Raw genomic sequence first — 14,191 nt, forward strand, 5'->3', positions numbered from 1 at the left:
GCAATGCGATGCCATGCCATGCAATGAGGTGTACATATGTACTCCGGACGGAAATATCGACGTCTCGGTAGCACGGCCTAGTGTGACTAAGTCTAAGTGCCACCCATCCGCGTCTTTGCCCCGGACGGGGCACGGACCTTGGATAATTGCTCACGAGAGGAGTCTCACCGGCACCACCCGGGGACCCGCGAAATCCATGCACTAACAACGATTCCAGGATAATATTGGAATCGACCATGAAACAACGATGTCCGAAATAACTCATCGAACATCGGACACCTCACAGTTACTCAAGTAAAAGAGTCTGTCAAATATCAATTTCACTCAATCAATGACTCCGGAATTGAACCTCGGACATCGGCCTTTTCAGAATCACTCAAGTAAAAGAGTTTATCAAAATATCAATTTTATATAATCAATGATTCCGGAATGGATCTTTGGACATCAGCCTTTTCATATCACTCAAGTAAAAGAGTTTATCAAATATCAGTTTCGCTCGTTGACGACAAACGGTTTAATGCATTGGAAATTAGAATCGTAGACCTTCAATTTGGTGAGATGATGGCCCCGTAACTCCAAGTATATTGGGAGGAAAGCTTAGTGACATCAGACCCAAATTTTAGAAAACTTATGAACGTAACTTGCAATAACTTTTGCCGGTTTTTTATTTTACAACTTGCTTGACTTCAACACTTAACATATGACTATTATTTGATTCAAATACCTCATAACATAACCTTCTTATCATGTCAAGTACTCCTTGTCTTACCCCTAAAGTACGGGCTATAACAATCCTAACTTGCCGACTTCCGATGAACTTATTTTCTTCGATTAGATTAACCTCTAATCCATCTGATACTTACTAAATATGGTTTTAATCACTTATAAACTTAAGAATGGCCTTACTCTCCGAGCTTACTCCAACTAACCTACAATGCACTTTAACGTATGAAAATGTGGGATGTAACATATTAATCCACTTACGACGCATTCTAACATGAAAGTACAGGGTGTAACACTTCAAGAGTTTGCAAACTCACATGATGCCATAGCCATTTAGGTATAGTTTAGTAGGGTGTATTAGGTAGAATATTTATAGTATAAAATTTTAGTGCAATGTTTGGTTGCAAATTTAAGTTTGGTACAACTATTATTAATATTACTTTTTTATATAAGCCATCCACCCAGACTTTCACCTCCGTGTTGGTCGGGGTCCGGCATGGGCCCTACCATGTTTATTGATGAAAAAATAAGATTACAGTTAGGAAAGGGTCATAAACATGTACCTCCATTACTAGGATGAGCTTAATACCAATATTACTTATACACTTTATTCAGTAGTATTCTTATACATAGTAAATTATCTGACATTCACAATACCAGTTTTATTCTAATGCTTATACATCTTATTCAGTACATTATGCAATGCATATTATTTTTAATACAATAATGCAACCAATCGATAAGAAATAATGTTATCAGAACTTGTTTTCATACCAAACGAGCCCTTACTGGCTTACTGCTTCTTCACGAGCAGGAGTCAACATTATCTCCAGTTTCCTCATTGTGCTTCACGTGGCTTCCATCACATCGAGGAAAAGTCTTAGCCCTCCAACACCTGCACACAAAAATCTCCCACTTACTAAAACTACTACCTTCTAAATTCTATTTGAAATCTGATTCTGCTTCAAGTTTCTAGCAAGAGTTCCAGAATCAATAAGAAGGAAATCCACACAATAATATATAGGGAGAGATCTATGACTCTGTTCACCAGTTCAACGATCACTAAATGTAGATAACAGATGGTCCTCCTAACTTCACATTCTCTAACTAATTAATAAAAGAAAAGGGACAAGGAGATGGGAGAGGATTTGACCAAAATCATCCTTATTGTATCAACTAAACTTCTATTACATCCTCATACTATCCCATTTAACCTTAAACATCCCTAAGTTTATAAAACTAAACCAAAAACATCCCTCCGTTAACTTTTCATCCATTTCTAACTATGCTTTCTTCTCTCATGCACTTAATCCCAGCTTTTTGAGACAGTAACAAAAGTTATCAGTAGGTGTATTCCCCTGTAGATAGAACAAAGAATTCAACCAAATGGCAAGAGTCACAACTTGTAGTTATCAGTTTCTTTTCAGCATGGAGCCCACTCCCTTGAGACTCTTAGGCTTACAATTTTCAATCAATGACGGACATGAAAAAATTCAACTAAAGAAACTCACATTGGACATGTATACTGGCAATTAAGCTCGGCTCATGATCTCCTTCGAGTTATATTTCTCCCATCTCCATTATAAAAGTAGAACTAACTAATTGTTGAAAATATAAGGCGGACCCTTAATAATATCATAGGGCATCAAGGGGATAGAAGAGGGAGATAAACATTTTGCTCAACATATCATTTTCAAGAATTCCACTCTTTCATAATAACATTTCAATGGAGTTCATATAAGTGCTAAAGGATAATTCTAGAAGTAAAATTTCTAAATAGTTTCGCACACATACTATGAAAATCATCAAATCCATGCACCTTGATTTTCAAATATCCATACGAATAACACCAAACATATGAACCTAGACATTTAAAAATTTAAGTTTACTATTTTCAACACTAATTATGAGTTAAACAGATGGAGGAACTCAAGGTTTTTTGGGTTCTCAGACAAATGTTTGTATCCGTTACAAGATATTTATTAGATGTTGAAAATGTGTTTTGCTTTACATTCAATAAATGATATTCATTTCAATAGTCACTTTATATTTTATCACTCCATACAATCTGGTATAGCATCATATGTGATTAAACACTATTAACGTAATACAATGAAAAAAGTACAATAAAATGTTTGATTATAATAAGGGTAACTTTTGTGTTGTAACACATGTAGTGTTGTTTTACGTTAACTCGTATAGGTAATATGAGAACTACTACATAATTTGCGCAGGTCATATGAATACGGAAACTAAAATATGCAATCAAACACCTGACTATTAAGGATTTAATACTGAATTATTTTCAATAACATGGATAACCAAACAAGAAGTCACTCCGCACAAGAGTAATATAAATATATACTAATAAATTAGTCAAAAAATTGTCAAAATGCCTTTAAAGTATGCGGAGTTCATCAAATTTACCCTCCGTTAATAATTTAGCCCAAAAATGCTATACCGTTACTTAACTAGGCAAAAAAATAATCTTATTTCACATAAAACTTAATGGAAGACTAATAAGGATGCACAAGAGTAATATAGTAAATTAATTATGAACATGTATAAAAGAAAAAAGGGGACCTGCAGTAAGCAGTTTGAGGCTTAGAGAGATCAGTGACATCAATAGAGTGCACCAATTCTGCTTTGTCCTTCTTAATATCTGGGTTTACAGTTTCAGCACGAACCACCATCATACGCCTGGGCCTCGCCGTCAATGAAGATAATGCGAACCCACATTCAATTCTGCTAGTAGTAATTGACGCCATTCTTAATTTTTTTTCTTTCTGTTATTTGGGAGCCCAATTAACTTATGACTTGATTGCAATGTGAAGTGTAAATAAACAAGGAACGTGTGGCGACCACGGTCCTCTTTGTGATGTTCCCTTTTGCATTCATCGTCTTTGATTTCTCCTCCAAATTAAATTTTGTCATTTCTATTGAATGGGGAAAAAGGAAATTAGAATGGAATTTGCTTTCCTTCGATTTAAGTTTTCTTCATAAAAGTTTTACTTACTCTAACGGCCGTTTGGACATGATTTGAAATCAGATTGATTTAAAGTTGAAGTTTTGTTTGAACATACAATTTGATTTCTTAATTTAGTACTTTTTTTCATAAACATGAAAACACCACAAGTTGTGAAAACTATCAAAACTTTCTCAATTCTTATACAATCTTACCAAACAAGTGTTGGAGATGAAGACTCCATTAACATTACAAAGAAGAAGTTGTCCTCGTTTGTATCGACTTCAAGAGGGAAACATGATATTAAGGATATTGGGATCCTAAAAGGCATTGGGCCTTCCACTACGAAAATGAATTTCAACAAGCGGCCCAGTTCTTTGCTTCTCAACAGCCCAATTTCAGAATACACTCAATATACAAATTCAGATTGTATACCTACTAAATTTTGTACCTAGATTTTCTATTTAGATTTTCTATTATGTCCTTTTATACACTATAGAAGAATAAAATTAGTTATGGTATAGCCAATGATGTATAGGACAACTATATAATTTGTTAGGATAGAACTTTCCTTTTCATTCCTTTTACTTGTATATATACCCGAATGCAACAGAAGAAATACACATAGAAATTTTCTCATTGCATTTTCTTTTAAATTCCTACATGGTATCAGAGCAATAAGGAAAATTTTCCTTCTGATTCTGTTCTTGTCTTTTTATTTTGTTAACTGTATTTTCCAACCTTTACCATGACTGGAAATGCAACTCACACCACTGAAAGTAATACTTTAGAGCAGTCTATGAATAACATTGCTGGTGACATCTCTAATCCACATTATCTTCACCCATCTGATTCACCAGGCATGCAGCTGGTGAATTCAGTCTTTGATGGTAAAGGTTATGCTGGTTGGAGTAGAGCTATCATCATAACATTATTAGCCAAGAACAAACTTGGACTAATAGATGGTAATCTCACCGAACCAGACTCATCATCTACACAACACCAATCTTGGTGTAGGTGCAATGATCTGGTCATATCATGGATTCTAAATTCCCTTTCAAAAGACATTGCACAATATGTCCTGTATTCCAAAACTGCAAGAGAAAGATGGAAAGATTTAGCAGTAAGATTTGGACAGTGCGATGGTGCTCAGTTATACCAACTACAAAAGGAACTTAGTAATGCAGTACAAGGATATAGTGACTGTCACAACCCAATTTAGCTAAGTCGTGCAGGCACTTACCTTTCCCAACTCGGTAAGCGAACCCTCAACCCAACGATAGTAAAAACGTAAATAAATAATTAAATAAGCGGAAGAGAATAAATCACGTAAGTCTGACGATAATAATATAGAGCAAGTGTGAAAATAAGAAAATACACCCTAGAGTCTGGTCTAATCCATACAAGAGCATCTAGCTAGAAGTATACAAGTCCGGAATATCAATAATAAATCAAGTCTGAATATGTCTCAGAATAGAAATAAGACATAGATAAAGAAGAATCTTCACAGAAGCAGACATCTCGTGCTCACCCTATAGACTCTAAACAAATCTCGGAATGACAATCAGCCACGAGAAACAGAAGTAGATCCAACCTGGAATTCTACATTCATAAAAGAATGCAGCAAGTGTAGGTCAGTACAAAACCACAGTAGTGGTAGGTATCGTAGGCCGACTAAGTTTAGCTAACATAACCCAGACAATAAAGTAAGATAAGCAGATAAATCAACAAGTATAAGTCAACACAAATCATAAACCAAGTACACGTCGTCACCTAGGTTGTAGCATCTAAACCCAAATGTGCCAAGTCTCAATATATTCAATCCGAATCCAAATAACACAAGTAAATCACCATATCATCATAATATAAGCCATAATTCAATGCAATGCAATGCAATAATGTATGCAATGCAATGTTGTGTACACATGTACTCCGGACGGAAGTATCGACGTCTCTATAGCACAACCCATGGGGGACTCGCGAAGTCCATGTACCACTCGTTTCGGATCTTTGCCCAACGGTCGAACGACACTCTGGATCTTTGCCCACAGAGGATCGTCATCGGCACAACCCATGGAGGACCCACGGAGTCCATGTACCACTCGTTCCGGATCTTTGCCCAACGGTAACGAGTCTCCGGATCTTTGCCCACGAAGGATCTTTATCAAATCATATCATATAATATCACATCACCTGGAACCATTTCCCATTGGGCATTTCAAAAAAAATCTCTTATAGATACCACAAGTCTCTCATAAATCAGTTTCAAATCATTTCCATCATGTATGAATGTATGAATGCATAATGCTAAATCAATGAAATAAAGCCAATGAATATGCTATGGAAGCCAAAACAGTATAAGCCCTATCAAGACTTATATAAATAACCTCAACAGTAAGAATGATCTCATCATCAACAGTCCGATCAATATCACAAGTACTAAGCATGGGTACGCCAATAACAACATGAAAAGGCTACACAAGTCATATAGAACTTTATCCTTGTATCAAACGTCAAAAAGTAAGATACTACAATATCATGAAATGTATAACAATAGTCTCCAATATCTACTACCACCACGTGGCATCGAGCCAACAACAATAGAACAAATCAAGTCACAACACAACGGGGTGGCTAACCCCAATCACACAATAGGGCCCAACCTAAGATAATATCCAACCCAACTTCATACCCGAAGGTTTACATGCTTTCTCCGACAATATCATCAATATATGCTTCACTAAACGAAGTTTCACCATAGGGTAAGCTATAACCTACCTGGAAGGCCGAACAACAATAACACCGACAATCACTCCTTAGCCTTTCCTTTCCGTTGAGCCTCGAAATCAAGAAGTCTAAGCATATTCAAATCATGGAATTAGAATCAAGAAGAACATCAAAACCAACCCTACTTCTATCAAGACCCGAATCCCCAACCTATGGAATAGGGTTTATGAACTAGAAGGGTGAAATTAGGGATCTAAAGGTCCCAACATGATATTAAACCTCTAGATGATCAATTCCCATAATTAGCAAGCTAGAATAATCAACAATTCACTCTAATTCGGATTCTAGGTAAAATCCCCAAATTTGGGTATAAACCCTAACTTCTAAATCCACAAATTAGCCTCTAATTAGGAAGAAGTTATGAAATAAGGGTTCTAATCATCAATTCAATGCTTATTGAAGCTAACCCAACCAACAAATCATGATTTATAAGCCTGGATAAAATATCCATTAAACCCACTTTAATCTTCATCACTTAATGAACTAACAAGAGAAGGGATTCTAAGATGATTAGGAATAATGGAATAGCAAAGAGATTAGAAGGACTTACCACCAAGAATCCTCTAGAATTGTTCCCAAGAGCTCAATTTTCGGAATAGAAATAAATGAGGGACTAAGGACTTTTAACACTTCCTTTAATGAACTAACTGCCCGTCACCCACTTCCGCGACAAGATTGCCGCTTCAGCGGTGCCGCCCTAGCTGTCCCATGATCGCTGTAGCAGTCATGCCTAAATGGCACAGACCGCTTCAGTGGCAAGGTGACCGCTATGGCGGTACCCCTCGCGGTGCTGGTGCCACAGACACCAGAAAAATTCCTAAGTTTCACAACTCAACCCGAATTTCTGAATAACTCCCGAGGTCATCTGCTCACAAATCATATACACAGACACACATAAAAACACACTACGAACGCACCCGTGGCCTTGAAATTCTCAACGGAGGTCTCGTTGACCAAGTCAACCCCCGATATCTCAATTCCAACTTCCCTACCTAAGTCCCAAAATGCATCCGAGTGCATTGGAAACCGAACCAGATATACACACAAGTTCTAAAAGCGCATCCGGACATCTTGGAATCGACTAATTTTTTAAAAAGGTCCATTTACCCAAAACTCAACTTTGAGTCAACTCTTTTTTGCTTTAAGCCTAAATTTCACAAAAAGTCGCCTAAATCAAATCTAAACACCTCAGGAAGCATGTCAACTGTCCCCTCGGGTAGGGTTAAAAGGGCCGAAAATGCAATAACGACCAAACGGGTCTTCCAGTGACATAGCTAGTTATTTCACTAAAGTAAAGAAAATATGGGATGAATTGGATGCTTTAAATACCTTTGATCACTGCTCTTGTGACTGTACATATGGTAGAAAGATTAAAACTATTAAGTATCTTCAAGATAGTAAGGTAATTCAGTTTTTAAAGGACCTTAATGACACTTACTCAGGGGTTAAAAGCAGTATCTTAATGCTAGACCCTCTTCCCTTTGTTGGACATGCCTACTCTCTGCTTGTACAAGATGAAAAGCAGAGAGAAGTGCATGTTTTAACACACAACTCTGAGGCTTCTTTCTTGGTTACAAACCAAAAGTTCAACAACAACAATCAAAAATCACCAATGACACAAACATTCTCTGGAACACCAGGAAAATTCATACCAAACTTTGACAAAAAATATGAGAAGCAAAAAGGAGGAATGTTCTACACAAACTGTAAGATGACTAATCATGTTGAAGGAAATTGCTACAGATTGATAGGTTTCCCAGCAGATTTCAAATTCACAAAATCAAAGAAGAACCAATATCCTGCTCAGCATAACAATCAGTATGGTAGTAACAATGGTTCAACTAGTGGAAAGCAATACAACAACAATATGCAGATTTCAGGTTTTAATGCTGTGGAAGGACCTAATCCAGCAAATATGATGTCTCAGATTTTTCAACTACTTCAAGAGATGAAGCTTGGACAACAAAGCAATTCAAACTCTGATGTCAACACTTCTGCCAACTGTGTTGGTATAATCACACCTTATTTCAATCCTAGTTCTTTTTCATTTTTATCCCAAGTTGATTCATCCTCTTGGATACTAGACTATGGTGCTTCTGAACATATGACATATAACCTCAATCTCTTAACCAACCTTATTCCTTTATCTATGGTTTTTTATGTTAATTTGCCTAATTCTCAAAGGTGAAAAGTCACTCACAGAGATAGTGTTAAGATACACCAGGAAAATTCATACCAAACTTTGACTTTTTGTCCCAAAAATTTCAAGTTTAATTTACCTTCGTACACAAGTTCATATTCATGTTGACCGTTTTTTGTTTTCTTTTCTTGTGGTGCTATTTTCAAATTCCCTTCAAATGAAAAGAACCAATATTCTTGGGGAGGTTAGAGATGATCTTTATCTACTCAAGTACAATCCTATCAAGTCCAGTCTAATCAAGTCAAATCCAATCAAGGCAAGCCAGTTTTCTTTTCGGTGAAAATCAATCCTCAAGCACATATGATGCTTCTAAGTATTTTTTAACTACTAGTGATAGACTAAGTATGTTTCTTGGACAACAAAGCAATTCAAATATCGAGTGCTCTCAAGCACATTAGCTACTAATTCTCCTTGTATTCAGTCATCTAGTAATAGTGCTAAGTCAGTTTCTGTTTTAAGCAATGGAAATATCGACATATTTTCATCTCTTATTAACCCTATTTTCAACACTGGCATCAAAGGTTAGGGCATTTTTCTTTCTTGGTATGAAGAATCTATCTAAAGTTCCTTTAACAACAATCAAAAATCACCTTTGAATCCTTGTGATATTTGTGCAAAGGAAAGACAAGCAAAACTTCCTTTTCCAGTTAGTACCATTTTCACAAAAGAAATTTTTGAACTCATTCATGTAGACACTTGGGGACCATATAAAGTAACCACCTATGATGGAAATAGGTATTTTTTAACAATTGTGGATGACTTTAGCAGAAGCACATGGACTTTTCTTCTTAAAACAAAGAGCAATGCTTTTCCCATCTTAACAATCGATTTTTTTAACTTTAGTTGAAAGCAATACAACAACAATACCAAAGTTAAAGCCATCGTTTTAATCGGACGGACAATCAAAAAGAATTATGTCTCGTTTGTCAACTTCAGAATTTTTATCTTCAAAAGGTATTATTCATCAAATTAGTTGTGTAGCTACCCCAGAACAAAATGGGATTGTAGAAAAGAAGCACAAACATTTATTAGAAATCCTAGTTCTTTTCATTTTTATCAATCCAATTTGCCTTTAATTTCTTGGATACTAGACTATGTGTCTAACATATGACATATAACCTCATTTGATCAATATGTTACCATCTATGGCTTTGTATGTTCAAATTCCATGAAATTTTGTTTTTCCAAACCTCCAAATTATTCTTCTTTAAGGAATTTTGGTTGTCTTTGCTATGCCAGCACCCTATCCCAATTTAGAACAAAGCTTGATCCTAAGGCCATAAAATGTGTTTTTCTTGGTTATCCTTTTAATCAAAAGGGATACAAACTTTTAAATCTTTCCACAAATAAAGTGTTTATTTCAAGAGATGTCAAGTTTCATGAAGAAATTTTCCCTTTTGTTAATTTTACATCCAATCTCGCTTCCTTTTTTTTAGTAAAATCTCGTCACACTTTTGATTATTTCTACTCTCCGATTCTTTTCATAATCGGTTCCTAACTCTCTAGTGATTCACCTAATTGTTTCTTCTTCACCACCATCAAGTGCTCCCTCACCACCTCATTCACTACATTCAATCTTGTACCTCCTCTCCTATTCCACCTAATCCTCTTCAACTAATTTACGGTATTTAGAAGCATCCCGTTTTCAGTGACTAAACAACCTAAGTATTTGGCTGATTATATATGTAATGCTGTATTTTTAACTGATCTTACAACTTCCTGTTTTGCAGCTCCTATTACACCTAATGTTTTCCTTTTTTTAGCTTTATCTCAAACCAATCAATCTTTTCTTAATTATGTTTGCCTTACTCATGAACCTACTAGTTTTTCCCAAGCTTCTTTGGGGACCTTGTTAAAGTAACCACCTATGATGGAAATAGGTATTTTTTAACAATTGTGGAAGACAATCAAACACATGGACTTTTCTTTTAAAACATCATAAGAAAACTCTACCTTCTAAATGGGTTTATAAGATAAAGTACAGGGCAGATGGTTCAATTGAAAGGTACAAAGCAAGATTAGTTATCATAGGTGATGTGCAAAAGAATTAGGTTCTGATTGTAACTTGAGACATTTTTATCTTCAAAAGGTATTATTCATCAAGTTAATTGTGGGATAACTACACCCGGCTTAACAAAATGGGATTGTAAAAAGAAGCACAAACATTTATAAGATATCGGTTGGTTTGGTATCGGAGTTTTTTCAATCCAGTATCGGTTAAATTATATATGTAACTATCTTGTTTTGCCTTGATTTGATCAATATTTATTCATAATTTAACAAGTTCAAAATCATCATAAATTTTGTTAACAATCCACAATTAATCTCTTTAAGGAATTTCCGTTGTCTTTGATCACTTATCCGTCTTTCTTTCAAAGCTTGATCCTAAGGTAAAATGTATTTTTCTTGGTCTTCCTTTTAACAAAAAAAACAAACTTTTATTATCTTTGCCTTACAAATAAAGTGTTTGTTTCAAAGATGTCAAATTTCATGAAGGATTTTCCATTTTGTTAATTTTACATCGTTTAAGCGGAAAAAATGAATCGATCACACTTTTGATTAGATCATAAATCTCCAAGATTCTCAAATTTCACCTATTCATCCACCAATTCATCAAGTCATACGAAACCCAAATAAGTTTCATTATTGATTCTAAAACCATAAGAATTTCCTCTAAAGGACAAAATTCAAGAAAATCACACGAATCAAAAACACCAATAAAATGCAAAGAGGGGACTACTGGGAAATTCTAAGATGTTAGAGAAACCCCATTAACTAAAAAAAGTATTATGATTATATATGAAAAAAAAAGTATTTTTGCGATCTTACAACTGCACGCGATTGTTTTGTGCTTTATTAAATTAATGGTTATTTAACTTTATTCAGAGAATCAATAATTTTCTTAATTATGTTTGCCTAGCCAATTGAACCTACTAGTTTTTAGCTTTACACCCTTGTTGCAAATTACTATGGCAATATATTATATATGTTTGGAAGTAAAATTATAAATATGATAAATCTTTAACGGTTTACCTCAATAACAAAATGGGTTTATAAGATAAAGTCGTTAATTGAAAATTTTAAGCATTCCCCAAGTTATCATAATCCAATGTGCAATTTTGCGGAAGTTATTGATTACAATGAGACATTCTCACCAGTGGTGAAGATGACCACTGTGAGATGTCTCTTGGCAGTTATAATCAAGAAAGATCGGTCTATTTTTCAATTAGATGTTAACAATGTTTTTTCTTCATGGTGACTTACAAGAAGAAGTCTACATGAAATTGCCATCTGGTATGCCTATTTCTCATCCTAAAAAGGTTTGTAGACTAAAGAGGTCATTATATGGGCTTAAACAAACCTCAAGACAGTGGTATGAAAGACCCACTGGTGATCTAACTTTCAAAGGATTCTCTCATTCACTCAATGATTATTCATTATTTTACAAAAGGACTTCTAATGGTGTTTGCATCATTGCAGTATATGTTGATGACATTATTCTAATAGGGGATGATGTGCATGAAATTAATTCTCTCAAATTTTTTCTTAATGCTGAGTTTCAAATCAAGGACCTTGGTCTAGCAAGCTATTTTTTAGGATGGAACTGATAAGGGAAAAGAAAGGTTTGATCATTACACAAAGGAAATTCACTTTGGAGTTGCTTACCGAGTTTGATTGCCTTAACAAAAAGCCTACTCCTTCACCACTTGAGCCTTCCACCAAGCTTAGATCGGATATTGGGAAATTACTGCCAAATCCTACAATTTATCGAAGATTAGTAGGGAAATTAAACTTTATCACTCACACTTGTCCTGATTTAAGTTTTGCAGTACAACATTTAAGCCAATATATGTCAACACCTAGAATACCTCATTATCAAGCAGCAATTCATTGTCCACGTTACCTTGTGGGTACTCTAAGTTTGGGGCTTTTCTTTCAATTAGCTTCTTCATTTCAAATTAATGCTTAATGAGATTCCGATTGGGGATCTTGTCTTGATTCATGATGATCAATTAGTGGTTATTTTGTCAACCTTAGTGGTTCTACAATTTCTTGGAAATTAAAGAAGCAGTCGTTAATTTCCCTCTCCTCCGCTGAAGCAGAATATCGTTCAATGTGTCATGTTGTTCTTTGAATTAACTTGCTTGGTTCGACTACTCTCCGATCTCACCATCACCCCTTCTCATCCAATCCCACTAAACTCAGATTGTCAAGCTGCCATCACATCACCAAAAACCCCGTCTTCCATGAATGAACAAAACATGTGGACCTTGATTGCCACTTTGTTCGTCAACAGTTCTTAGCCGGATTGATTTCATTATATTTTGTTCCATCTTCTTCTCAACTCGCCGATGTATTCACAAAACCATTGTCAGGTCTTTCGCATCGAACTTTGATTGGTAAGTTCGGGGTTCAATCACACCCCTCCAACTTGAGGGGGGTGTTGGAGATGAAGACTCAATTAACGTTTCAAAGAAGGAGAAATTATCCTTGTTTGTATCGACTTCAAGAGGGAAACATAATATTAAGGATATTAGGCTCCTAAAAGGCATTGGTCCTTCCACTACGAAAATAGATTTGAACAAGCGGCCCAGTTCTTTGGTTCTCAACAGCCCGATTTCATAATACACTCAATATAGGAATTCAGATTGTATACCTACTAAAGTTTGTACTTAGATTTCCTATTATGCCTTTTACACATTGTAGAAGAATAAAGTTAGTGATGGTACAACCAATGATGTATAGGCCAGTTGTACAATTTTTTAGGATAGAACTTTCTTTTTCATTCCTTTTACTTATATATATATACCCGAATGCAACAGAAGAAATACATACAGAAATTTTCTCATTACATTTTCTTTTAAATTCCTACAACAAACAACCAATAGTTCATAAACAATGTATCAAAATATTCTATGGCGCGACATTGATAAATTGCATATCTCCATATTCCTTTATAATTAAATGCTTGCGATCACCAGTGGCGTACGCTAGATTTTTTGTAATCGGTGTCACATTTTAAAGCGACAACAAATAAATAAAACACTGTAACTTCATACTAAATTATATATATATATATATATGGATAGATGACACTAAACACTTTTATTATAGGGCACCAAACAATCACCAAATAACTCATTATTCATTTTCTTTTAATTTGCAAAGTCCTTCTTAATCAATTTCGTTCGCGTCTGGCGAGAGAAAGAAAGTGAGAGGGAAAAAATAGCACAACACCATAAAGTCTACTACTTTAAACCAACAAATATGCCTTTAGACAAATTGGTTCATTGTTTTATTGACATTCAAGATAGGGTTGTGCATATTGATGGTTAAACCAATAAGCCGAACCAATTATTGGGTTATTAGGTTAATGGTTCGGGTTAATGGATTCCTGGATTGGATATTGGGTGGTGCCCTGTGGTTATTGGCCTATTGGGTTGGATCACGGTTTGGCCAATTTTGTTAACGGGTGAACCAATAACCATTTATTTAATTACAATTCTACTCTTCCA

General features: G+C 35.2%; 1 protein-coding gene across 1 annotated transcript; it reads right to left on the minus strand.

Moving 5' to 3' along the window:
* Positions 1–1,245: 1,245 nt before the first annotated feature.
* Positions 1,246–3,591, minus strand: LOC132058340 (CDGSH iron-sulfur domain-containing protein NEET-like). The gene is made up of 2 exons (XM_059450877.1): positions 3,307–3,591; positions 1,246–1,618 (listed from the first exon to the last, which is right to left on the minus strand). Exons 1-2 carry the CDS (start codon positions 3,489–3,491, stop codon positions 1,528–1,530), a joined length of 276 nt encoding a protein of 91 aa, XP_059306860.1. The 5' UTR covers positions 3,492–3,591; the 3' UTR covers positions 1,246–1,527.
* Positions 3,592–14,191: the final 10,600 nt, after the last annotated feature.

Source organism: Lycium ferocissimum, chromosome 5, assembly GCF_029784015.1.
Source record: "Lycium ferocissimum isolate CSIRO_LF1 chromosome 5, AGI_CSIRO_Lferr_CH_V1, whole genome shotgun sequence".
Classification (NCBI taxonomy): Eukaryota; Viridiplantae; Streptophyta; class Magnoliopsida; order Solanales; family Solanaceae; genus Lycium; species Lycium ferocissimum.

Excerpts from the sequence above, each read along its gene's own strand:
- LOC132058340 (XM_059450877.1), bottom strand. The coding sequence starts at position 3,491 with ATGGCGTCAATTACTACTAGCAGAATTGAATGTGGGTTCGCATTATCT. Across the intron at positions 1,619-3,306 it reads CCTCAAACTGCTTACTGCAG|GTGTTGGAGGGCTAAGACTT; the intron begins GTCCCCTTTTTT and ends TTTTGTGTGCAG.